General features: G+C 41.7%; 2 protein-coding genes across 5 annotated transcripts in view; one reads left to right on the top strand and one right to left on the bottom strand.

Moving 5' to 3' along the window:
• The window catches only part of LOC129722436 (protein groucho-like), an 86,294-nt gene extending 80,756 nt beyond the window's left edge, over positions 1 to 5,538 (bottom strand). For all 4 annotated transcript variants that reach the window (XM_055675884.1, XM_055675886.1, XM_055675885.1 and 1 more), the window contains exons 1-2: positions 4,772 to 5,538; positions 3,084 to 3,996 (exon numbers count right to left, since the gene is read on the bottom strand). In XM_055675884.1, the coding sequence (XP_055531859.1) occupies positions 3,084 to 3,134 (51 nt within the window). In that variant the 5' untranslated portion in view covers positions 3,135 to 3,996; positions 4,772 to 5,538. The remainder of the gene's footprint in view (positions 1 to 3,083; positions 3,997 to 4,771) is intronic.
• Positions 5,539 to 21,543: 16,005 nt separating this feature from the next.
• On the top strand, positions 21,544 to 26,847 carry LOC129720622 (uncharacterized). The gene has a single exon (XM_055672109.1). It carries the CDS (start codon positions 21,544 to 21,546, stop codon positions 26,845 to 26,847), a length of 5,304 nt encoding a protein of 1,767 aa, XP_055528084.1.
• The last annotated feature ends 288 nt before the right edge of the window (positions 26,848 to 27,135 follow it).

The following is a 27,135-nucleotide window of genomic DNA, read 5'->3' as shown; positions in this document are numbered from 1 at the left end:
GGATTCCGCGTAAAAAACCGCCTTAAAAAAACCTTCGTAAAAAACCGCGTGAAAAGCGACCTTAGTGTATTTAGTTTTGGATTTTTGGTTTTGGTAACTTTCTTCAAATCCGACGTTTCGACCGTTGGTTGCGGCCTTTTTCATAGGAAATTGATAAATAATAAAAAAAAAGTTATTTCTTCTAATAAGACCGGAACCAACGATATTTCCAATGACATTTCAAGGGTACTTGAGATTATGTTCTGAATGAATTGTGTTTATGAATAAACACTAAAGAAAAGTTAAATGTTTACGAAAAAATGAATCAATTTATTATTCCAAAATGTGAAGGCACACAGAAAATGTAAGCTGTATTTGAATCATACAAAAACGAATGAAATATTCAATAACAATCGATGTTATTTTTCTCCTGCATGCGTGGAAACTAGCAGCGAGTAGAGAAATACAGAATACACAAAAAGTTTGGCCATGATTAATATTCATAGCAATGAAATAAATGTAAACCCAGAATATTCGAAGCTTTATTGGATATGTATTTTTGTCCATAAAACCCGTCTATCTATAATCTATTTTGAATGAAATGTGCGATATGAAAACGTAAACATCAAACTTAATAACTCGTTCTCTCCTCAGCTCTCCCGGTGGCCCCGTTGAAGATTCCAACAAATGATAGCACAACCCTTGATTTCCCTGACAATCGTACACAAATGTTGTACATTCAAACATACAATCTTGATGGGGCACTTCACTGCTCTCCTTACTTGTCAGTGTCGAGAATATTCCCACAGAAAGCACTTACGCCCGAGGAGACATCGTTTGTGTCTGTGTCAAATGTTTCTCGTTAACCAAACAGAAATTGTCATACACCACCAGGGTGAAAAGATTCCGGGAATTGTTTTCTCCCCTACCGAAAAAAACCGGTACGCAGTCATCATCACCGCCGCGGCGGCTCCTGAGCTGTCACTAGAGCGACAATTTAAAAACTAATAAAATGCTTTCACACCATTGGACATTTGATTATCGCTTTTCTGGTTCCGCTTCTCCAGTAGAGAGCGCGCATTCCCTCGTAGTCAGCGCACATGATTCATGATGTTCGCTTCCCCCTTGCTTCTTGCTGGCAGAGAGGGTTCAGTTGTCAATGGAACTTTGCTGGCGCGCGGAAAAACTGGGGGAAGAATTATTCCACTTAAAAGGGCTCATTTACAAGAGCCGTCTTCCCTTTCAACTCGAACTCTTGACGGCGAAAACGCGTCCTCTGCCGGCTGCTAGCCGACGGAACGAAACCCAGGACACAGGAAGATGATAATGGGCTGTAGTAGCTTACTCTTCCCTTGTACGTCTTTTCCGGACTGTCGTCGTCGACGACGAGGACGAGGACGAGAAGAAGGATGGTGACAACGACGACACTGGCTGTTAGTCCGCTGTATATATCTATACCGCTACTGTGTAGTCGGGGAGGAAACAATCTGCATCGCTTCCCATGGGACGGGTGCCCGGAGGAGGAAATTGAATGAACGATTCAGGGCAGAAGAGCGAGCAATCATGTCGCTGCCTGTGGGTGAGTAAGTGAATGAGTGAGTGAGCGAGTGGTTTGGGAACCAAATTTGATTGACTCGAGGGGACCTCCTGTTCCACACGCGCGTTTGAAATTCCAGCTGTCATGCTGGTGCCGCAGACGCGTTCGTTACTGGGCAAATATTTGTGTGCTTGCTTGCTTGCCTGCTCCTCGGGGTCGGTTTTTGCTTCGTGTAAGCATAAAACCGTAAGTGGAAGATCACTTGAGAGCCTTGAGTCGAAGGGTAGTTTGGAACGGAAATGGATTCCATGTAGTGGAGAGCCGAGAAGAAACAAGAAGGATGCTCAGGAATTGATGGAAATTCTGAGAAGTGTTGAGCTTTTTTTTGTGTATAATTTAAGATCTCTATAGTGAGTCATCCGTGCTCTAAAAACCGTTCAGCTCCAGTCGAGTGAGTTGGAGTTCGAAATTAACAGTGCAATGATAATTTACGGTTTCCGATTTGATGAGATTCGGAACCGTGCCCGGCCCAGTCCCGCCGCCACACGAGCAACGCTCGGGCGGCCGTCATAAATTGGATCGATAAAATCTCGCTTTTCCCGGTATATTATTTTTTATTTTCCTCGCCATTCCATAACGCCGCCGTCTGTTTGCCGAGGGCGATAAAAATCAAGTGGGAATGTGCTGGATGGAACTGCCGACGTGTGCGACGACGACGACGACGATGGCTGGAAACGCCGTTACGAATCAGGTCCGCTGGAAAGGGTGGCGGCAGCAGGAATTGCGCGATGTCGGAACTCGTTAACCCGGAATAATTTAATTTCGCAAAACTGGATGATTGAAGCGAGAAGAGCTCGTTCCCTCGGCACGCTCGAGCCGATTAGAGCTTGCCCCCGGGGGTGTTGCTGTTCCAGGGCGACGGAATCATCACGTTTCTTCAAGCGTTAAGTGGCAATCGGGTAAATTTATCGACACGAATGAAATCGTTTTACAAGTATAAGAGCGAATTAGGAATCATGATTGATATCGGACCGGAGAGTCCGGTCTGAAGTTCGAACGGAACGGAGTCTTAAACAGCCGATCTTATTTTCGAATTACGTTCGAGGTTCGTAAAAGTCCAATTCAATTAGACTCTAGACTGAACCGGACTAAAAACGAATTACGAAAGCCCGTTGCAATTTTTAACCGGAGCGCACCAGACATAACTTTCCGTTCCCGATACTGATCACAACGATTTGATTTCACAACTAGTCGAAAACATTGACGGTGAAAGCCAAACGGCTTAAATCACGTGCCAATATTGATTCGCCCCTTAAGCAATGATTGTACTAACGGAAAATATCAGCAAAACACCGAAACATTTGTGTGGAATCGAATGGCTTGGGTAAACAGAACATTTCTCGGTAAGCTAAGCCACCATGTTGCCCAAATGTTGCGCCGAATGTTTGCCCAAAAATTAACACGTCACCCGTAGATTGTTTCGCAACACAGTAGATTCGAGATGTTTTTATCAATTTTAGATCTAAGCGGTACGGAAATATCAGACATTTTTTGTTGTATCACTCACCGGATGGCGGGCGGCTACAGCCGCGGCGTTGATTCCTGAATTTGGATACATCGTGTCACTTGGTGGCAACAAAATAAATCAAACGACTTCCTCGATAGAACTGAACTGTATGACAAGGTTTTTTTCTCTAGTTGCTATACACTGGTTCGATATTCACTAGCACTGGTATTCCTGGCAATAGGTAAACAATAGAACCGCTAGCGATGACAGCTCTGACACTGACAGCGGCGGCTTCCGGCGGCTACAAACTTTCGACTGAATTCTTGGTGAACAGCCTCCAGCAGAAGCGGCATATTTAACCGAATCAAGAGGTCTGGTTTCGCCCTGGATTGATTATATTCGAGGCCGGCACTTTAACACCATTAATAATTCACAATTGAAATCAGCTAAGCACTCTCTCACACACACACACGACCGCAAACGCTTGGCAGGCCGACGGAGGCTAATAATTTCCCGAAACTTCCACACGCTTAATTATCCACACTTTCAAACCATACGATCTCTCACTATCTCTCTTCCTAGGCACTGGGCCGTCGGTGGGTGGACGAAATGGAAATACCGTCGGAGCGGCTGGATAATGATGATTACGGTGGTAAAAAAACTGCGAGCACTATTAACAAGCGACGGTGGCTGCTTCCGAGTGGCCAATAACAATTTTCTTATTGCTTCGCTTCAGGCAGAAAAAACGAATTTAATTCCACTTCTGCGCTTCTTGTGCTTTTCTTCTTTCTTTATCTATCGTTCACACACCGACAAAAAAAAAAACTTCTCTTGTTTATTATTTTCCCTCGCCGTTAATCCGCTTCTCACTTGTTGTAGCGCAACGAAACACTTCCGCTAGGTTTATTTGATACTGGCTTCTTTCTTCCGAGGCAGGCGGCGTCTGGTGGTGAATCGAATTCAGCTTCGAAATCTGATGGAAGGAAAAAAAGAAGCATGTTAATAAATAAATTACAAATCGGTAATCGACTAGCCGCTCGCTCGTTTGAAACCACCCCCGATCTTGCACCCCATCACCGCCTTTCCGCACCGATCCGAACAACCGATCAAATTAATAGGATTCACAACTTCCCACCTCCCCGGAACAACTGCAGTCTTCCGCCGGCAGCATTACCCTTACCACACAGCATCCGACAAAAGCCCCTTTCCCAGTCCAACCGAAATACGGCGCACTCACAAATTCGGCACGCTATTTGTTCAGCATTGTCGAAAAAATACTTCACAAAACAATAGAAACCACTGATGATGACGGCCGTCGGTCGGTCGATCGGTCGGTTGGCAAACCTGCCTCCTGGCAGCGCCACCGATAACAACGGAACGACCGTCGGTCGGTCGGTAAGAGGTGATGCGCGGAGGAATCTCGTGTATATGTTTACCCATCACTCAGCCCCGATGAGCCGCGGCCAACAAAGCGAACGGGACGGACGGTTCATCATGAATATACGCACCGCACCGCGCGCGCACAGCAGCAGTAGGAGCACAGAATAAACATTGCGAACGCGATATTTGAACTGGCGGTTCCGGCGATACGTATCACTAACAGTGTAAATACGCTGGATCGCATTTTCGAGAGCAGCAGCCATGTGAGCAACTGTCATTTCGACGGAACGGGAATCCCATCCCAAGTCGGATCGGTTTCGGCGAGGGGAACTTTAAAACGAGCCCTACTAGCTAGGAAAAATACCTACACGTTTGCGAGCTGAAGAGGTAATCCAATTAGCCGGACAAACAGATCTGCCGACGGAGTTCTGAAACGCGATACTGGTCTAACGGTTCACGCCGAAAACTGTTTCCTCCACTTTAAAACAGCCTAGTTTTAATCAGCATTTAATCCTCACAACACAAGAAAAACCGGCAGCCGTCGGGCTTTGCTGCACTTCCTTGCGTGGTGTGGGCAGTCAGTTAACGGGTGGAAAACGCGTGCAATAAACACGCGCTCTATCGCGAGAAAATTGCCGCTTTCACTTCGAACGCGCAAGCAGTCGCACACAATTTATGTGCATGCACAGTATTTTTTGTTGTTGGTTTTATTTGCTTGATTGGTTCACCGGTTTTTGTTCCACAAACACTCGATTTCAGCTGGGATTTGGGAACGAGGGGTGCGCGACGTTCGCCGGATTGAATGAATTAAAAGCCGTGGTTCACCTCGTAAAACGGTAGATTTGTACGGGCTCCCCCGTTTAACGCCCCAACCGACCCTTCGGCTAGGGTTGAGGGTTACACACCACAGGAAACCCACCGCGTAGTAATATGAAAAACACACACACGAGAGCGCGCGCCGCCAATCAGATTTCGATGGCCGTGGCGCACTGTTTTTCACTGCTGCTTCTGAACCACTATCACACGATTTGCTACGGTAAGCTCACACACGGTGACGGAACCGAATCATCGATGAGCGAACTGAACTGAACTGAACGGGATCAACGCTGCACTACTACTGAACGCGCGCGGCGGCCGACAGCACAGAAAGCATGGCCGAGAAAAACTGGCCGAACTGTACCACCACTACACTGGCAGTGTTGTTTGGTAGTGTGTCTGCGCATGGCTGGCAACCATGCTGCCACACGGTTTGTACTGGCTGTTACTGCCTGTGGCCAACTGTATGCGTGCGAGGCGTTGATGAATGAAAGAGGATAGGACAACTGTCGTTTGTGGGTAGCATTGATTTCAAACGTTTGGAAATGGCTCAAATAAGAAGTTATAACTACCGTATAATTTTCAAAAATATTTTTTAATGAAATGCTATGAGAATGTTTTGTAATTTGGAAGATCTTTAAAGAAAATAAACCGAATGTTGTGTCAATGTGATATCCTTTTTTTTATTGTTTCATGTTTTAAATGCTTTTTTAGTACTCTGAGCACAATTTGGTGTAAATGGGGGTATTGTGATTTTTATGCTAACTATTATTCTATTGGCACAGGTTTTGACCAAACTGAAATCTAGGCCGAATACCATCTAATATGGGTATTTCTGGAGCCTGCACGAGATTCAGAGGCATCTGGGATCGACACCATGTAGACTTTCAAGATGGTGACTTCCGATTTCGAAAAACAGCCAAATATCACTTAATATGAGTACTCCCGAAATCGAGACGCCGGACCAGTGAATCGGCCCCAGCTGTCATAGTTATTCTCTTCATGACCACTACATTATTTCCAAAAAGTTTTGATGACTTCGAGCCAATCAAACAACGTTACTTTTCAGGGTTACCAATCATTTAAACAAACAGAGAGAGTTGAAAGAGATTTTTTTCTTAAAATTGCCGCTTCAGACCATCGAGTTGATTAACCTCAATCGCGTGTATTTCTTGCAAGAAACACTTTAGACAGACTGACGTTATTCTACGTCAACCTTGGAGTCGTGTCTCATACACAACCTTTTTTTTCTGATTTCATCAGTGTTTCTCGCTACTTTGAACTCATTTTTCAAGCTTTTTCTGGCATCTAGAAGCGGTTTTCATCGTTTCGTACTCAGTTTATATTTTAAACTTTTCTGGTCTTTGAAAGTTTTATTCCCTATTCTGAATTGAACTTGAGAAGGATTACACTGGTCGACAAAAGCGAAAAAATGCTGCCCAACGGTTGAAAAAATGTGGCCTAGAAAGATTACTAAACATTCCTGTGAGTTCGTTTGTTAATAGCCATTGTCAAAAAGCGTCAACTTACGTATAAATGTCGCATAGTAATTGCTCGCCGGGTTCGTTGCATCAGCTTAATGTTTTCGAGTAAACTCATTTAAATCTCTGAAAAAATGTTGGTTGTCAGAGGCACCAATATTCACAGGAATGTTAAGAAAGCTATTAACATTCATTTTTTTTTCCTGTTTGAGCTTTAGGGTCACAGCTGTGTTGACCAGCTTTATTGACTTTTCTGTTCTTTCAAAGCATTTTTTTTCCGATATTATCTTGATTTTGATCTATTTTTCATGTTTCCTAACAATTTCTGACGCATTTTGTGATCGATTTTAGATCCAATTGCTATGCTGAGCTGAACCTTTTAGTATTTTAACACTTGATGGCCTTATAAAGCTTTCTAAATGAGTTTTCTCGTTGATATAACGTTAAAGCGACGAAAGCGACCCTTTGACGTAACATGAGTTGACGCATTTCTACACTGATTAGAGGGTCCGAATTTCACAGGAATGGTTATAAAGCTATAATCTTTCTAGGGCAGCTATTTTGAGCTTTAGGGGAGCATTTTTTCGCTTTTGTCAACCAGTGTTATTTTTGTTTTTTTTGCTGCCGTTTTCTACATTTTGAGTTTAATTAAGGATCAGCTTTTTTGGACTTTTCTAGCCCGTAAAACAATTTTTCATTCTTCTGTGTTTGATTTACGGCTGTTTAATTTTATGGCCTTTGATAGCATTTTTCCACCCGTCTGCCTCCTGCTAATATTGCTAATTTGTGATAACTTTTTGTTCTCGTCTTTATTGTTTTCGCTGTTTGGAGCACAATTCCAAAACTTAATTTTTGGTTATTTCTGTTGATGGTTTTCCGTTTTTTAAGCGTATTTAGTTATTCCGAGCTTATTCTTTGTTAATTTTCCGAACATCAATAGTGTTTTAAATCCATTGAGAAATAAATTTGTACTCATTTTCTTTTTCGGCATGTGCTACCATTTAGGTGCAGTTTTCGCCTTTCTGAGCTCAATTTGGGTTATTTTCATATTTTTTGTCCTACCCATTCTGAGCTCAATTCGAGATCGTCTTGTGGTGATCTTTTCGTGCCTTTAAAAGCGTTGTTTCATTGTTCGCATCATTTTCTATTTGGTCCATTGCAATTATAAAAAATGTTACAAAAATAAAATAATACAAAAAAATAAAACTAGAACTACAATAGTCAACACAGGTTTTGCCAAAGAGCTCAAACTGGAAAATTATCATAGCTTTTCAACCGTTCCTGTGAATTTTGGTGCCCTTAGTTTGGTTATAATTGTGTCGAAGGTAGTGCTGGGACTTTTACCCGGATATATTCGTGATCCGGTTATCCGAAGCTCGGATCACGGATGTGTAAACGATTACTATTCGGATGTCCGAATATCCGGATACGGATAATCGAAAAGTCGGATATCCGGATATACTATCCGGATATACTATCCGGATATCCGGATTTTTTTTTCTGTCTCTTAAGCCCGATTGAATGAAATGTAACGCGAAAAACGACTTTTTCCACAATCCCCCATCCCCTCGTAAGTAATTATTTACATATTTTCTCGATAAACTATGTTCGGATACAATATCCGGATATCCGACCATCCGAAAATCCGGATATCCTGTCGGATAATATCCGGATATCCGGTTGACCCGGATTTTGGATAATTGTCGGATATCCGGATATTTTAATCCGGATAGTCCCAGCACTAGTCAAAAGGTGGTCATGTTTGTCTTTCTCCTCAGTATGTAAAAGGAGAGGAGAAAAAAAATCACCGCGCACTTCCCTTCCAGTATGTACTTGCGTGTATCAAATGCCTTCACCACACTGCTTCTTTCTCCACTCCAAAGTGTCTCAACCAGCTTGAGAGAGACAAATACACTTCCAGCTCACCCCACATCTGATAGAAACAAGAGAGGTGAATCACTCCAGAGAAAACGCAGAAGTACACAACAGTGTCCACTGGCGAGTAGTCCGGAAGGTGAAAAAAAACCTACCGGGCAAAAGTGTAGTCCTCATGTAGCTACACTGCGAGAACGAATTCCACCAGAGTAAATTCGACCGGCACGAGCAACGCAGTATTTTTTTTCTCCCAATCTCTTTTCCTCTTCTGCCATGCTCAAGAAACAAACTGTGAAACGCACCGCAGATAGCAGTGTAATTATTGTGCGTGATGTCCACACGTGTGAGAAAGTACACCATAGTTCATTGTCTCGCAAGAGAGAGAGATTTCAGATTTCACTGCAGTGCTTTCAGGAAGCTCATAAAAAAATCGTTTGTCGCTCTGTTCTAGCATTAGCGTTGATTTGGTTTTTAGTGTGAGAGCAGTTGTTTTCGCAGTGCAAGATGTTCTCCTGCACTCTAGAGGTTTTCTGAGGAGGAAAGACAAGCATGAAGATGGCTGGTAAATTGCCCGCTGGGTTCGACGCTCGTAGGTTTGTGTACGGGACAATTACATTTAAGTCTCCAAAAACTGTACGGACCTTCGACTTGGCTTAAAGCACTAAAATTCACAGGAACAGTTGAAAAGCTATAATCTTTAATTTAGATAGATATCTTTCTTGTTCGTTTGGCTCACAACATTCCTATCGCTCATCTCTCCCTCTGAGTAACTCTATTTTTAGCCATTCAGAGCTCAATTGGGAATTTTCAATGGCATTTGCTGGCTTTTAAAAACGTCGTGGATAGTTTCTTCAGTTTTTTTTCCTAAATGCGTTTTATGACCAAACTCACCAGTTTGTTTTATGGCATTCAGAAGTTTTGAAGTAGAATACTTCTCTCAGGAAGTTCGGCTACATAGGGATGTGAAATGAAAATCTAAAACCGAAAAAAGTGAAAAATATGTCCAATTTCAAATGCTAATAAATCGGTTAGTATTCGATGGATTTCCTTCGTTCTTGCAGCAATAGATTGGAAAATCTTCTAAGATTCTTCCCAAAATAAGATAATTGTAATTTTATTATTCACACTATTGTACTATTGAAAATAGTCAAGCCTTGTCAAAACGAAAAATTCGACCTCTGATTGGTCGTTATATGCTTGCTTCCCAAGCACGGTCGACAGGATCATATACCTTGCAATTGAAAACATGCTATTTGGCCTATATAAGAGCCTGTTTCAGCCGGAGCCACTCATAATAGTTCCAAAAAGCGACAACAGCAGTGGTCCTTCCTTAGCGGCGGCACTAGCCCTGTGGTTGGTCACCACGTCTCAGGAGCAGCGCGGTTTTTCTCAGCGTGTGTCGCCAGACAGCCATTATTCCCTACGTGTTGGGGCAGCATGAAGATTGCCATAAGGAAATCCAATTTTGGAAATCAAAATGCCTTTTTGAAGGCAAATAAACAAGTCATTGAAAGTTAATAATTTTTGTCAACGCAAGCAAGCATTCTGTGTTGCATCCTAGCAATTTAAATTTGTCGCACCCGTCTAATTTACTGAATGTGAAATAGCTTCCACAGTGCATGTTGTCCGTGTATCTTAATTCCCCCTATGTTAGGGCAGCTCAAAGGTTGTAATTAGCAACCGATTTTGAACCGCAACATGCTTTTTTCAAGGCAAATAAAAAAATAATTGAAGGTTAATAATTTTCTGGCATCAACACAAGCCGACATTCTGTGCGGGATGCAATCAAATTCTGTTGTAGTTGTCTAATTTTCACTCTATTTAGTAAACCCCCCACTGTAGGGGCAGCGCAAAGGCTGCGATCAGCATAACCGACATTGAATAATAAACTGCCCTGTTAGTACGCATTCACAAAAGCAGTTAGTTCGACTATGCAGAGCTAATATGAAGTCGATTCAATCAATCAGCATAAACAGAATTTCGTCGTCTCCCTGCTGCCAAGTTGCAACATGATGCAACACGCAACAGCGAGCAAACGAAATCGCTTGATGTTACAAACCGCAATAAGATACGGGTTAAAACCGTTGAGTGTGTGAGAGCACCATCGGTGTTTATTCGCTGGATACGCTATCTACTGTCTACTGAACGCAATAATCTGCTTACATGCGACATGGGGACGGGAACATTTTCTTCAACCAAGCTGCACAACACGACACAAAACATGTTATTTTGTTGCTTCAATGAGAGTGCTATCGGTCCGGCTCGACAGAATGTTCACAAGAAATCATTTTTGTGCATCCGTGCTACGAAACTGAGGAACAACTTTAGAAACTGAAAAAAGAGGTGGAGCTTATCAAATGATCGCTCTGAACCAGAATGAAGTCACACATATTTTTCAAGTTATATCATTCCACCACGTACGTAAAATAATTCATTCCTATTTTCATCCCTATATAAGTGCCTGTTTTAGTCGAAGCCGCTCATAGTAGTTCTGAACAGCGACGACAGCAGTCCTCCCTTAGCAGCAGCGGGAGCGAGCAGTGGGTACCATCGATAGCGGATAGCGGCCACAACTGTGGCATGGCTGCGAATAAGCGTAGCAGTTTCAGCGGATCTCACCATCGATAGCAGCAGGGCCAGCAGATGGCGGCCACAACTGTGGCATGGCTACGGATAGCGTTGCAGGTGCTCAGCAGTTGGGCCAGCGTATAGCGGCCACAACTGTGGCATGGCTATGCATAGCGTAGCTGTTGCAGCGGGTATATCAGCATCGATAGTAGCAGGGTCAGCTGATGCAACGACACTCCCTCCACTAAAATGCTGTTTCAGTGTGGTAGCGGGAAGCATCAGCAGCAGGCTTGCATGAAGTGAATACATCAGCCAGCAACTTTCTCTAAGGCCTCTGCCATAGTAGACGCGAAAAGCGGCGCGAACCGATTCGCTCGGCCGTAGGTTGATGTACAGCTCTACTGATGGCTGTACATTAACCTACAGCTGAGCGAATCGGTTCGCGTCGCTTTTCGCGTCTATTATGGCAGAGGCCTAAAAAAAACTTTTTTAAAGAATAATTCTTAATAGAATGATAACACATATTAATGAGAACTCAATTTTTGCAAATGGGCAGTTTGGTTTTCGCCATGGGCATTCCACTACTCATCAGTTACTTAGAGTAACAAATATGATTCGAACTAATAAATCTTGATATAGAAAAGGCATTCGACAGTGTTTGGCATAAAGGTTTAATAGCTAAAATGTCAAATTTCAGTTTTCCGCTTCACCTCACAAAAATGATACAAAGTTATTTAACTGACCGCACTCTTCAGGTTAACTATCTAAATGGTAAATCTAATAGATTGCCTGTTAGAGCTGGTGTGCCTCAGGGGAGTATCTTGGGCCCAATCTTATATAACATTTTTACTTCTGATCTTCCTGATTTACCACCAGGTTGTGAGAAATCCCTGTTTTGTGACGATACAAGCATTTCCGCGAAAGGAAAAAGCCTTCGTGTTAAATGCAGTCGGCTACAAAAAAGTTTAGATATATTTTCTTCATACTTACAGAAATGGAGGATTTCACCTAATGCTTCTAAAACACAGTTAATTATTTTTCCTCATAGGCCAAGAGTTTCATTTCTCAAACCCACCAATAACCACGTTATTAAGATGAACGGTGTGGTCTTAAATTGGTCTGATCAAGTTAAATACCTAGGACTAATTTATGATAAGAATCTTACTTTCAAGGAGCACATTGAAAATATCCAGTCAAAGTGCAATTAGTATATCATACGTTTATATCCTCTTATCAACAGGAATTCTAGACTTTGTCTCAAGAATAAACTGTAAATTTACAAACAAATTTTTAGGCCAGCAATGTTATATGCAGTTCCCATCTGGACAAGTTGTTGTGCAACCAGGAAGAAGACACTTCAAAGGATCCAGAATAAACTTTTGAAAATGATTTTGAAGCGTCGTCCCTGGTTTAGCACGAACGAGCTACATAGGCTCACTAATGTAGAAACATTAGAAAATATGTCAAGCCAAATTATCAACAAATTTCGACAAAAATCGTTGCAATCCTAACTGCAACGATAAGCTCACTTTATAGTCAGTAAGATAGTTTTAAGTTTATTTTAAGTTTCGTCTTGTTCCTTAGTTTTCTCCTTGACAAGAAGGTTTAATAATTTTCCTACAATCACATTAACTTAACTGCGAAAGCTAATAACATTCAATAACATATAAAAAGAGCGTACGAATATATATATATATATATATATATATATATATATATATATATATATATATATATATATATATATATATATATATATATATATATATATATATATATATATATGTATTTGTGCCGTGTCAAATAAATGTTATGTGAAGAAAAAAAAAAAAAAAAAAAAAAAAAAAAAATATATATATATATATATATATATATATATATATATATATATATATATATATATATATATATATATATATATATATATATATATATATATATATATATATATATATATATATATATATTAGTGTTGAAATGTCACCATTTGTGGCATAACACACAATATTAATTCTGAATAGATATTTTATTACACAAATAAATCATTACTAACAAACCCCCCTCCCTGTAAAAAAAATAAAAAAAGCCCCATAGCAATTGCTCGCCGGGTTCGTCGGTTCTACGTTTGCTCACGTGGACAACTTAGAGGGGGTGGGGGGTAAGTAAATGTCCACGCTTGTCCACGCTTGTCCACGGTCTGGTGGAGGGGGTATTGATAATGTCCTCGTGGACACGATGTTTTTCCCAAAAAAAAACTGGCAAAATTATGTTTGGTCTGCGATAAAAATCCTGCAGCTGTCCTGTTTTAAGAGTCGTTGTCAACTGTATTTGTAATGAGATTGGCCTCTTTGTTTTGACGTTGACTAACGTCTATATCGAAGTTAGGCCCCTGAATTTGAAAATCTAGTAATCCAACCAGGGAAAACCAGAGAAAAGTGGTCAGGTTTTGAGCGCTTATTTTGCAGTCATCTATAGTCAGGTTTTCGAGGTTTTGGCATCAATCGATCAGAAATTCTTTTACAATTAAATTTATGTAACAAAAACAAACTATTGTTTGAGATACACTATTGAAAAATTGGTAATTAATATCGATTGTCTAAATCATACCGCGCAGCCAATCACTACCTCTCTTCCCAAGCACAGTCGACACTAACGGATACAATCGATCTGACCTTGTCGTTATTGTTGATGTCACTTTCTGTTTCCGATGTTTATGCTGCTGCTAGCGGAAAAAACCTTGCAAATATGCATCTTTTTGTTGGTGTTAATTTTACGACAGCGGCCGGCGCCCCATCATTCTGATTCCAAAACCGCACCAGTGACATGTGGACGCTAGGTGATAGCAGCTGAAAGGAGGAAATACAAAAGAGTACCGCTTATCTCGTGCCGGTTTCACCCGTAATGCTAGTGGCTTTAGTAGTAAATGGCTACTGCAAAACACTTAAATGGCTGGAATTCTGGACGGACTAACCAGGAAACTATAATCGGCAACTGGCACCTTTTGGTGCCTCGAAATTCTGTTACAGAAGCGGCTAATTGAATTTTCTGTTTTACCAAATGCTGCTGCTAGCGGAAAAAACCTTGCAAAAATGCATGTTTGTGTTGGTGTTAATATTACGACAGCGGCCGGCGCAGCTTTCGAGAAACATTTGTCTTCACCATTCCATCATCTATGTAGCCCCTCCTTCTTTCTAATTATCTGACGAAGCCTTGGTATAAAACGGATCGTTCGAACATTTCACCCCATCAGTTTCATTATTAAACCGTATCGGATACATACGGACGCTCGGTGTTAGCAGCTAAAAGGAGGAAAAACAAAATAGTACCGGTCATCTCGTGCCGATTTCACCCGTGATGCTGGTGGCTACTGCAAAGTACTAAAATGGCTGGAATTCTGGACGGAAACCAGTAAACAAGAAATCGGTCCTGGCACCTTCTGGTGCCTCGCAGTTTTATAATAGAAGCGGTTAGTTGAATTTTATGTTTTACAATTGCTGTTGCTAGCGGAAAAAAAACCTTGCAAAAATGCATGTTTATGTTGTTGTTAATTTCACGACAGCGCTAGGTGTTAGCAGCTGAAAGGAGGAAAGACAAAATAGTACCGGTCATGTCGTGCCGGTTTCACCCGTTATGCTGGTGGCTGTTAGTAATAAATGGCTACTGCAAAATACTAAAATGGCTGGAATTCTGGACGGACTAACCAGTAAACGAGAATAATCGGCAACTGGCACCTTTTGGTGCCTCGAAATTTTGTTACAGAAGTTTTGTAAAAGAAGCGTTGCAATTCCCTCTACTATTTGCTTCAATGGAATATTTTTTTTTTATAAGAATACGCTAGTCAACGTCATGCGGTCGTGTCTTGAATACCACCCTCCTACTTTTTTAATGGTTCTTTAAACTTGTCGAGCATATGTTGAGAACCTTCAAGAATTTCAGGTGAAATAAGATTATTATTTTTATTTTGTTTCGTTAGAAGAGGTACTTTCCAATTTTTTTATGTTATTTTCAAATCAGTTTGCATAAACTTTGTTTGAACTCTTAAAAAAAACCATTCGGACGAATTCGACTAAAACATTTTCTTCGCGATCTTTTCCTTTCGTTGGTGTTACTTTGATGATTTGAGCTAAATTTAGGATCATTTTCTTAACTTTTGTTTTTTTTTCTGGATTCCTGGAACGTTCCTAAGCTTTTTAAGTTAGTTCGAGATACATCGTTGGCTTTATTAGTTTTTTATTCTGTTTTTTTTTTTTTACCTAAGAAGCGTTTTCAGTTCTTTTCGGTTAATTTATGATCATGTTTTATTTAAATCTCTTCTGTCTAATTAAAGCGTCTCAAACCGTTATTTCTATTATTGACTTTTCCTAGCCTTCTAAAGACGTTTTTCAAACATTTGAACAGAATTTAAAATTCTTCTATTTTATTTAAATAAAAAGGATTTTTGATGCTTTAAGCCACCTTTACTAGAGGTTTTAAGCATTTCAAATTGAACTTAACATAATTTTTTCTTGAGTTTAGTATTTTCTCTAATTTATAGTTGCTTTTTTAAGTTATTAGATACTAATTTGAGATCAACTAGCGGTTTTTGTGTTTTCTCATTCAAACGATTTTTTTTTTAAATTTGGAATTAATTCCTGTTGTTGCCTTTCCACTGTTTTACGTTTTTCAGGCATTTTGGCTTCGAGTGGATAACGACTATTTCTAAAATCGAAGTCTTTATAGGCGATTTTGGAATCTATTGTGTTATTTTTCTGGCATTTAGAGGTATTTTCAATCATCCAAAGCTAAAGTTGTGATTATGCATCTTTCGGTTCCTTTTAAACTATAAAGACGTTTACTGTATCTTTCTTCTTTTTTTTGCCCCATAGGCTGAATTTTGATTGGATTCTTTACATTTATGGCTATATTATAATCACTAAATAAACCACAGAAAAACATTTTTCAACTATTTTTCGTAAGAAAATTGTCTATGTGGACGAAGACTGAAGGGGAGGGGCTTAGGGCAATGTTCACGCTTGTTCACGCTACATATTTTTCTGGAAATATACGCGCTTTGTTTACATATTTTTCTGGAGATATTGACAATAAAATAAAATATCATGGAAGTTCATAAGAAACTAGTAAACCAGGATGCTATCATCCGTATGTACAGCATAAGAAGTGTCAAAATTTCCGTCACTCTGGGTTTAATTTGGGATGATTTATTTGCATTTACTGACTTTAAGAAGCTTTTCTTTGTTATTTTGAATTTTCTATTTCGACATTTTTCAGGCCTTTAGAAGCGTTTTAAAGGATTTGAAATTTATTATAATTTTTGTCATGTTGGGCCGAATTATTCTTTTTCACTCTAGTTAGACAGGCTTTTTCTAGCTTTTGTGAGCATGTTTTGCTTTTTGTTGGTTTTCAAAGCCATTCAAAACTCAATTTGGGATCATTGTTTGGTTTTTCTTTTTTGCTTTTGTTAGGTCCATACAACAATTACTCTCCAATTTTTTTGAACTCAATTTGAAATTATTCACAGCAGAAAGTAGACAGCTTAGCGTACCAGGATTAGTGTACCTAAATACCTAGCATTTATAGGTACTTTATAGTTTTGAAATCTCCCTTAGTGAACACGTTGTTATTAACCAAACAACCATCTTGACAACGACGCTACTTAAGCTTGAAATTTGTTGTCGTACTTCGAAATCATGATAATCTGATGGCGCATTCAGTAATCTTACTGAAACAAGCAATATTAACTTATTTTATTTTCAAATTCGGTATTTTTCGAAATTGTGGAAGCCCTCGATTCGCTATTTAGCGTGGAAAATACCCTCCTCTTACAACTAGCCAGAGTTACCAATCGAATAAAATTTTCTCCCCTCAGTTCACAAGATCGAGCGTCATCGAGCGCAGCCAGCACTAAGCCGAAATACATCCGGGCCGGCTCTGTTTACCACCGTAATCGACAATGGTTTATTTACCTTAGCCATCGACTAATTTGTTTGTTTTAATTTTTACGAATGTTGTTTTACCCTTTACCCCGACTACCAACCGTGCGGCGGCAGCAACCCGGCGGTGTTGATGAACGTTCCTGCCTTCTCTCCCCCGGATTCCAGCGTTACGAGAAACCCGACGCGAGAACTTGCTCTGCTCGCTGTTTACACGACCGAATTAAAAAAAGAAAAGAAACACTTTTTTTCTTCTACTTGCGTACCAAAGGTTCGGGAATAAAAGCGGTTTCCGTTTTTCCCTTTAAAGTCAAAAAGCCACCCGAAAGATGCAGATGAAAGGCGCTATTTATTGTTTTATTTTCTTTCCAGTTTTATTTCTGGAGCTTGAGTCATTTCACACCGCAGAACATGCGCGTGTGTGTATGCCTGTGTGCTAACCAACGGAAACTGGTTGTTTTGACTAAGCGAAATGTCAGAGTTTATGGAGATGATCGTACATGTACATGATGTTTATTGGTACAACAACAATGACAGGTTCGAATGAAGCTGTTACCGATTTTTATTTGTATCTTCAATTACTTGATATTTCTTGAAGTGTCCAGTCTTACCCGTCTATAACAAGCAATAAACGTTACCGCCGGTGAAACACTCTCCTAATTTTTATTACCCTTTGTTGCGATTCAAATCTCTGCGTTTCATTTCCCCCGAGTTAATTTGATATCAAAACACTTCAATCTATTCGTTATTCCGTCAAATCACCGCTGCCGCCGCCGTGAACAGTCCAGTCAGCCGGTGGCCCACTGAAAGAGACATTAAAATACGAAAACCGCGGAGATTTCCAGTCCGCGATAGTAACGAGAGCAGAGCTAGGAGTAAAGATGAACGAGAAGAAGAAGAGGAAAAGAAACCGAACAACGGAATAGAGCAATAAAAGTGGCAAACAGAAGTAACAGGAAAACATCAACTATAATTACGACAACAATGCATCCAGGCAACTCTTGAGCCACATCATCTTGAAAACGAAACTATCGCAGCATAGTTGGTGAAGAAGGGAAAAGGAGCAGCGCGCGGTGAAGACACATTGTCGAAACGATTTTAAAGACAATCAAATCAAAACCAACCGTGCGCCACGATGAAAAGAGGATAGACGAAAGCGACTATTGGAAGAGAAAAAAAAAACGACGATAAAAAATACACCGCGCGGCACAAGTAAAAGAAAACATACAAATAGATGAATAATGTACACCTAAACGACGGGTAGGGAAGCTAGAGGGCTAGAGCTACGGGCGGCCAGAAAAAAACTCCCGGTGATTCCGAAGAAAAGGGGCAATTCGAACAATGCTATAGCATGAAAAAAAAAAGAAAAAAAAAACAATAACAAACAAAGAGATAGGTTCGAACCGCGTGAGAAGAGAGTAGGTAACGCGGCGCACGGATCGGCCAGCGGACCGTGTGGTAAAGCGGCCAATCCAAGGCACTATACAGCATACAGCTTAGTGGCCCGAAGAAGGACAATGTCGCTTTGTGTGTGGATATTAATAACAAACTGTTTTCGGTTTAGCTAGTTTGTTGAAAGTGGAAAGAAACGTCGGAAAGGTGTGGACGTGGGAGCAACAGGAGAAGCAGGTGGTGATGTGGAGGTAAAACAATACCGGTGTTTTTTTTGAAAATTGAATACTTCACCAAGCTGAAACAGAATTATTTACATTTTAGGAGTTTTTTCTTCTTCTTCGTTTCTTTTTCCTATCTCTCAATCTTCGAGATGTTATGTTGTACACTTTCGAGTACTCTCGTGATCGAAGGAGTTTTTGTGGTTTGTTGTTCGCTGGAGCCTTGTTCGAGTTGGTTGAGAGGGTTCCATTGTGCCCAATTGGAGAACACTCCGCAAAGGTAAGCATTCGCAATCAAAAGACTGCTGTTTTTCCTCTGCAAGTAAATACATAACGAGCTGGCCTTCGGTTTGCTTTCTAGAGTATTCAAACCCTTCTTTACGACGGGATGAGTTTTGAGCATATTTTACTTCTCAAATACAGTAGGCTTCCGTTTTTGGCAACAAAATTTTTAATTTCAGTTGCCAAAACTGGAACCGTGCCAAAAAAGGAAACCATTTTTGTCATCAATATATTCGATTTGAGACTTAAAAATTATTATGAAAATTTATTGTTTATATGATTTAATGGGTTTTTAACAAAATTCGTCTAATATAACGTACAGTAATAACAAATTTCAAATTTGTCGTCACTTTTATTCTCTCGCAGCGCTTGTACAACAGCGTATGTGACGTAAAACTCTCTGTTCCATTTAAAAGCAAATGAGTGTAAAAGACAGCAGGTTTTAGATTGCCAAACCTGTTATATACGACAGTGCGTTGTTAACAGTTGGAGTCAAATACACGTTAAATTAAAGTTACCCAATAATAAGAGAAATTTCACCCATTTTTGACAAAATTGCACGATTTTTATTGAGTAAATTTTTTACCCATTTGATGAGTAACAACTACCAATTAATCTTTTGATAAATTTTTAATTGATTTTCAAAATTTGGATTTTGCGCTTTGTGAAATATCATTCTAGGGGAACTGCATTTAATCACGCTTGCTTCATTTGAAATACATTATGAAAAACATATACTTTGCGTGTAAACAAACGGAAAAAAGAAGACAAAAGACCTCGCGGAGGAATCCCACCGTTTCAAAATCATTGACAGAACAATCCCCACATAACTAAGCATATCTCTACGGCACACATAAGAGTAAATATGCTTCAAACCAGATCAAAAGTGAAAAACTCAAAGTAAGTCAACTTTGTTGTGTAGTGTTTCATTTTGAAGTGTAATGTTTGCTTGATCATTTAACAGCTTGTCAGCATCCAAAAGTTATGTTTACGGTCGTAACGAGAGGTTTGAAATGACCCCAATTGAACAGTTTTCTGTGAATGATAGTGACGTTTTGATACCGTGAACTGAAATATAACGTTTCGAAGATAAGCAAGCGATTTCTAAATAAAACAACGATGGAGATTGTTAAAGAATGTTAATCGAACAGAAATGGGTACTTAGCGCGTAAGGTAAACTCTCCAAATACTCTAATGTTTGTCAAAATCAATATTATAAAATCAAAAATATTAGTTTTTACAAGTTAACTTAAAATGGAATATCCGGTTGAACGGCTTATATTACGTAAAAGTGCCAATATTTTGGGTTATATTGATGAAAAAAAAAAAACCATTCGGATGATTCCGGTTTCGCTCTGTGAAAATAATCAAGAAATAATTTTTTTTCGCCTTTGGGATAGTTGTAGCCATGGTTACAAAAATGAAACTTTGTCAAACGATGGAAAAGTGTACCGAAAAGTCATTTAATGATAAGTTCAAGTATATGGATGAATTTTGAGCCGAACATGACTGAATTTAGATGCAAAAATATACCCAGATCCACTCATAAGTTTTTGTTATCACTATGATCAGGTTTGGTGTTCTAAGTGTTTCACTGTGCGGCATATCAATAGTGTTGGTAATTGAGCTCGTTAGAAACCATTAGACGTAAGATGTCTTCAGTTTCAGTTCAGAACGGGCGTCAAAATCAGCTCAGTTTGTTGTGTAAATCATTGTATACTATGTACTAGAAAATGTTGCCGGAACCCTTTTGTTGCCAAAATCGGAGTGTGCCAAAAACGGAGCATGCCAAAAACGGAACATGCCAAAAACGGTGTTCGCATACGAATAAACCAGCGCGGCCTGGCTGTCAAACTTATAAACAACCTTGTGCGAGCATCCCTCGGTCATCGAATTTTCGAAGTCATCCCATCAAACTGTCATCGATGCAGAATGCCGATTGTCATTTGTTGACTTCCTTGTTCCGCCAGCTAGAATATTCACCGAGGTATAAATAGCGTTCCAGCACGTGAAATACTCCTCTTCTACTCCGACACGGATGGTATTCAGTACTCTAAATGAGCCCTGATAGTACAATACATCATCAATACATAAGTTAAAGTTGAATATAAGATTAAAAAATGTAGTTGTAAGTTGAAATATATCTAAATTAAGTGAAATTAACTTTCAAAATCAAGAGAAAATTAATGAAGTGAAAAGCTAAATAAAACGTGTTACATGAACTGAAATAAAACAAACTTAAAAGTGATCTGTGAAGAAACCAACGCAGCCACATCTGTTGTTATCCGCTGAGATATCGACATCTGGTCCTTCGAGCCGGATGGGCCGCGCACTCCGGTCATCTGGAACACCCCTTAATTGCTATCCGTGGATTTGGCCACTACCTGAAGTAGTCCGGCATAAGTTCGAGTTGCTGCTAAAATTTCTAATACAAGGCATATAAATTGCCTCGAGAAGGTGATTATATTTCCAAATCTTCACAACCTGTCACGTTTGTGCTCCGCGTTGCTTTCGATTTCACAGATCGATCTACGTTCTCGCTTACGTTCCGGCCTTCGTCTTACCTCCCGCCATCATGTCTAGCGAGCGACGAGTGAAGGCCCTTAAAAATCGAATGAAGAGTCTGCAGACGTCCTTCTCGCTCATCAAAACGTTTGCAGATAACTACCAAGAGGATCAACACGCTCCAGAAGTACCGGTTCGCCTGGAGAACCTGAACAAAGTGTGGACTGACTTCTCTACTGTTCAGTCGGAACTAGAAGCTCTAGATGAAGCCGGTATGGAACAGCATCTGAAGGATCGAGCCACCTACGAATCGACGTACTACAGGGTTAAAGGCTTTCTCCTGTCCGTAAATAAATCGCCACAGTCGTCTCCGACACCTCTCGCCTCGACTTCTACTTCAAACCAGCAAGGCCCTACGTCATCCCACGTTCGTCTACCAGACATAAAACTTCCGGTTTTCAATGGGAGTCTGGATAATTGGCTGAATTTCCATGACCTCTATATCTCTCTGGTGCACTCATCTAACGATCTGTCCAATATTCAGAAATTTTACTATCTTCGCTCTTCGCTCTCCGGTGATGCTCTTAAACTTGTTCAAACGATTCCCATCACAGCTTTAAATTACCCCGTTGCATGGAATTTATTGGAAGAGCATTATAAGAACAAGCCAAGGTTGAAACAGTCGTACCTTAACGCCCTCTTCGAGTTCGCTCCCCTCAAACGCGAGTCGGCAGCAGATTTACACGCCCTGGTCGAGAGGTTCGAGTCAAACGTAAAAGTGCTACAGCAACTAGGAGAGAAAACGGAGTTCTGGGATCTTATTCTCATTCGAATGCTCAGCGTCCGTCTAGATGCCACTACCCGTCGCGATTGGGAAGAATACTCTTCGTCCAAGGACGGTATCTCGTTTAAAGATTTAACAAGCTTTATTCAGCGAAGAGTATCTGTTCTTCAAACACTAAAAGAAAAAAGCGTGGAAACTCCGCCCTCCGTACCGTCGTTAAACCAGCCGAAAAGGTTTCCCCAACGTCCGACTGCCTGTCACACTGTCAGCCAGTTCTCCACTGATCGGAAATGCTGCATCTGCTATGAGCATCACCCGCTCTACATGTGTCCAACGTTTTCGAAAATGAGCGTTGAGGACAAAGAAAAGGAGATTCGTCGTCTACAACTATGTAGAAACTGCCTGCGTAAAGGACACGTCGTTCGGGACTGCCAGTCTTCCAGCTCGTGTCGCAAATGCAAAAACCGTCACCATACTCAACTTTGTTCCACTGAACCCGCTATGGCTGCGAGCCAACATCATACAGCGTCGTCGAAGTCAACAGTGAATCTCATTTCTGAAACCCAACCACGAACATCAGCCACAGTGACTGTTAACGAGATTCCAAGCTGCGCCGCTACTGAAACTAACCATACTAGTGTACTTCTCGCCACCGCCGTGGTCCTTTTCGTCGATGATAATGGAACTGAGCATGTAGTTAGAGCACTCCTCGATTCTGGCAGTGAGTGCTGTTTCGTGTCGGAAAGATTTCTCCAAACAGTAAAAATCAAACGCAGAAAGGTTTCCGTCCCTATTTCTGGAATCGGTCAAGCTACCGTCAACGCTAAGTTTGCAGTTCTCCCACAAATCCAATCACGAGTCTGCAATTACTCTACTACAGTTGAATGTTTAGTTTTACCCCGGTTGACATTGGACTTGCCCTCCACCTCCATCGATGCTTCTACTTGGAACATTCCGCCCGGGATCCAGCTTGCAGATCCAGCTTTCTTCAGTCGCAAAGTAATCGATCTAGTTCTAGGGGCAGATGTCTTTTTCGAGGTCTTTAACGTCACGGGTCGAATTCGAATTGGCGATGATCTTCCGCCTCTCATTAATTCTACGTTCGGTTGGGTAGTTTCAGGAAGAATTTCCAGCCCAAAATCTAACAGACCGTTCGTCGCAAATGTTGCTACCATCGGCGATTTGACGCAAATGATGGAACGATTCTGGACTATTGAAGAGGGAAATCCGTCGTCATGCCACTCTGTCGAAGAAGCCGCCTGTGAAACTCACTTCAAAGAAACCGTCTCTCGTAACGAACAAGGACGATACATTGTTCGCTTACCCGTAAAACCTGATGTCTTAGCCCGGCTTGGCGACAACCGTCGCGCCGCATTCCGAATGTTTCGAGCCATGGAAACGCGAATGGCTCAGAATCCGCACCTTCGTGAACAATACGTCGACTTTATGACCGAATACGCCACCTTGGGACATATGAAAAAAGTCGACGACTACGAAACACCGCCCAACCCTTGCTACCATCTTCCGCACCAGGCTGTTATCAGAGAAGAAAGCACGACCACCAAAGTTCGCGTCGTTTATAATGCGTCGTGGAAAACGAGCCAAGGCCCTTCCCTGAACGATGCACTTATGGTGGGGCCCATCGTCCAAGATGATATGAGATCCATCATCATTCGCGGCAGAACACATCGCGTTATGCTAGTTGCTGATGCTAAACAAATGTTCCGCCAGGTCTTGGTTGATGACCGCGACACCGCTTTGCTGAGAATCCTATGGAGAAACTCACCTGATTTACCACTGGACACGTACGAGCTGAAAACGGTTACCTATGGGACAGCCTGTGCACCTTTTCAAGCTACAAGAGTTTTAATACAGCTGGCCGACGACGAACAACACGACTTTCCAGAAGCTGCTCAAGTCCTGCGCAAGGATTTTTATGTGGATGACCTTTTCTCCGGAGCAGAAAGCATAGAGAAGGCCATCGAACTTCGAGAGCAACTTACCTCGCTTCTTGAAAGAGGAGGATTCGTCCTACGTAAATGGGCATCTAACAAACCTGCAGTTCTTCGTGACGTCTCTATTGATAAGCTGGCTCTAGAACCATCAGTAGATCTTTCTCGTGACCAATGCATAAGGACACTCGGATTAAATTGGGAACCTGCCACCGACCACTATCGCTACCGTATCTCATTAACATCTGATCCTGCAGAAATAACAAGCACCAAAAGAAATGTTCTTTCGAAAATTGCCCGACTTTTCGACCCCATTGGACTAGTGGGGCCCGTAATCACGACAGCAAAACTATTCATGCAAGAGCTGTGGACTTTAAAAAATGACGCTGGAGAAATGTGGGGCTGGGATGATCAATTACCAAGGGCCATCAAGGAGCGATGGCTGGCTTACTGCAATCAACTTCCGCGACTGAACGATTTGAAAATCGAGCGATGGGTTCTATGCGAAACTCCGTCGTCGATTGAACTCCATTTCTTCTCAGACGCTTCACAGCATGCATACGGCGCATGTTGCTATTTTCGCTCTGTCGACGCTTACGGCACAATCAAAGTTGCACTACTAACAGCTAAATCTCGCGATGCCCCTCTTCAGCAGCAGACCATTCCCCGCTTAGAATTGTGTGGCGCCCGCCTAGCTACGGAGCTGTTCCAACAGGTTCACAAATCTCTGAATCATTCTGGCGAAGTCTACTTTTGGGTGGACTCAACAATTGTCCTCAACTGGCTGAAAGCACCTCCTACCACATGGGTCACTTTCGTTGCCAACCGCGTATCAAAAATTCAACAGGTAACGTCACACTGCACTTGGAATCACGTTGCTGGCCAAGTCAACCCCGCGGATTGCATCTCCCGCGGAACAGAAGCAGGAAAAATTCTGAACGACGACCTGTGGTGGCACGGGCCACCATGGTTGCAGCTCGACCCTTGTTTCTGGCCAAACCAATCGACATCTACACCAAACGAGGATGTTTTTCTTGAAGCACGCCAGGTACCAGTGAATGCAACAGCAGCCGTCACCCCACCTTCATTTATCGATTCGCTAGTGAACAAGTTTTCGAACTACAATAAACTACTACGCATCATCGCATATTGTCGCCGTTTCGTTCGAAGATACAAACCAACTTCCGAACCGTCTACATCACCAGCACATCCGTTCCTCAGCTCAAAAGAGCTACAAGAAGCCGAAGCCGTCGTCATTCGTCTGGTACAACAACAGTCGTACAATGAGGAATGGATTGCACTGCAAAACTCACGACCAATGCAATCTAAATCCAAACTTCGTTGGTTTCAACCCTTTATTGGCAGTGATCAGCTGATGAGAATCGGGGGCCGTCTAACTCAAGCGCCCCAACCTTACGATAGTAAACATCAAATTATCTTACCAGGAAAACACCCACTATCCTCTCTTTTGCTTCGTTCACTACATCACAACCATTTGCACGCCGCCCCTCAGCTACTGGTGAATGTTCTCCGCCTGCGATACTGGATCACAGGGGCCAGAAACTTGGCGAAAATCGTCGTCCGAAACTGCATTACCTGTGTGAAAGCTCGTCCCAAACTGCTGGAGCAATTTATGTCGGAGTTACCGTCCTCCCGAGTCACAGCAAGCAGACCGTTCTCCACCACCGGTATAGATTACTGGGGCCCTATTTTGCTAAAACCACCCCACCGCCGCGCCGGTCCCAAAAAAGCTTTTGTTGCAGTGTTCGTCTGCTTCGCTACCCGTGCTGTTCATCTAGAGCTGGTGACCGACTTAACTACGGCCAAGTTCCTGCAAGCTTTGAGAAGATTTGTGGCACGAAGAGGACTATGCAACACAATCTACTCAGACAACGGACGAAATTTCATCGGTGCAGCGAACGAGCTGCGCAACCTAATCAAAGACAAGCAACACCACCAAGCACTAGCCACCGAATGTGCAGCCAACAACATACGATGGATTTTCAACCCTCCCAAGGCCTCACACTTTGGCGGCCTGTGGGAGGCAGCCATCCACTCCGCCCAGAAGCATTTTGTGCGGGTTCTCGGTACTACTCTACTCGCCCACGACGATATGGAAACACTATTGACGCAGATCGAATGCTGCTTGAATTCACGTCCTCTTACACCCCTGAACGATGACCCAACTGACGACGAGGTCCTTACTCCTGGTCATTTTTTGGTTGGGTCCGCACTCAAATCTGTTCCTGATTCTGACCTTGCGGAAGTTTCTTGTAATCTAACCAATTGGCAGCTAGTTCAAAAGAAATTCCAGATAATATGGAAGCGATGGCATCTGGAATATTTAGCCACTTTACAGCCAAGAACAAAGTGGTGCGACCCACCTATCAACCTACATACGGGTCAACTGGTCCTGCTTATGGACGAAAGATCGCCACCAATGCTCTGGCCGACCGCTAGGATCGAACAATTACATCCAGGAGCCGATGGAATCATACGAGTGGTCACACTCCGCACCGCCCAAGGTAATTACACTCGTCCTGTAAGCAAAATTTGCCTGCTGCCAATCGCACCGTCTAATGAATCACCAACACCAACCGAAAGTCGACCAGAAACCGAAGCAAAACAACAGCAATGAGTCATCTCATCTACCAATTTCGTCGCTAATTACATCCCGATGCAATTTCAACATTTGAATCACCTGAAATGAGGAAAAACAATGCAAAAATGATACAGCTGGAAGAACCACGTTCGATCGCCAATAACAATAACCACTTCGAGCAGAAGCGGAAACGTCAACAGTCAACGTCTGTCATCACGGGAACAGCAACCAATAGTCATCAGAAATGATGATTTCTGAAGGGGCCAGGATGTTCGCATACGAATAAACCAGCGCGGCCTGGCTGTCAAACTTATAAACAACCTT

The sequence above is a fragment of the Wyeomyia smithii genome, chromosome 2, assembly GCF_029784165.1.
Source record: "Wyeomyia smithii strain HCP4-BCI-WySm-NY-G18 chromosome 2, ASM2978416v1, whole genome shotgun sequence".
Classification (NCBI taxonomy): domain Eukaryota; kingdom Metazoa; phylum Arthropoda; class Insecta; order Diptera; family Culicidae; genus Wyeomyia; species Wyeomyia smithii.
Note: the sequence above shows the minus strand (reverse complement) of the source record. Positions and strands in the feature narration are given on the sequence as shown.

What these genes read in the sequence shown, in the direction of transcription:
- LOC129720622 (XM_055672109.1), top strand. Translation starts at nt 21,544, where the DNA reads ATGTCTAGCGAGCGACGAGTGAAGGCCCTTAAAAATCGAATGAAGAGT.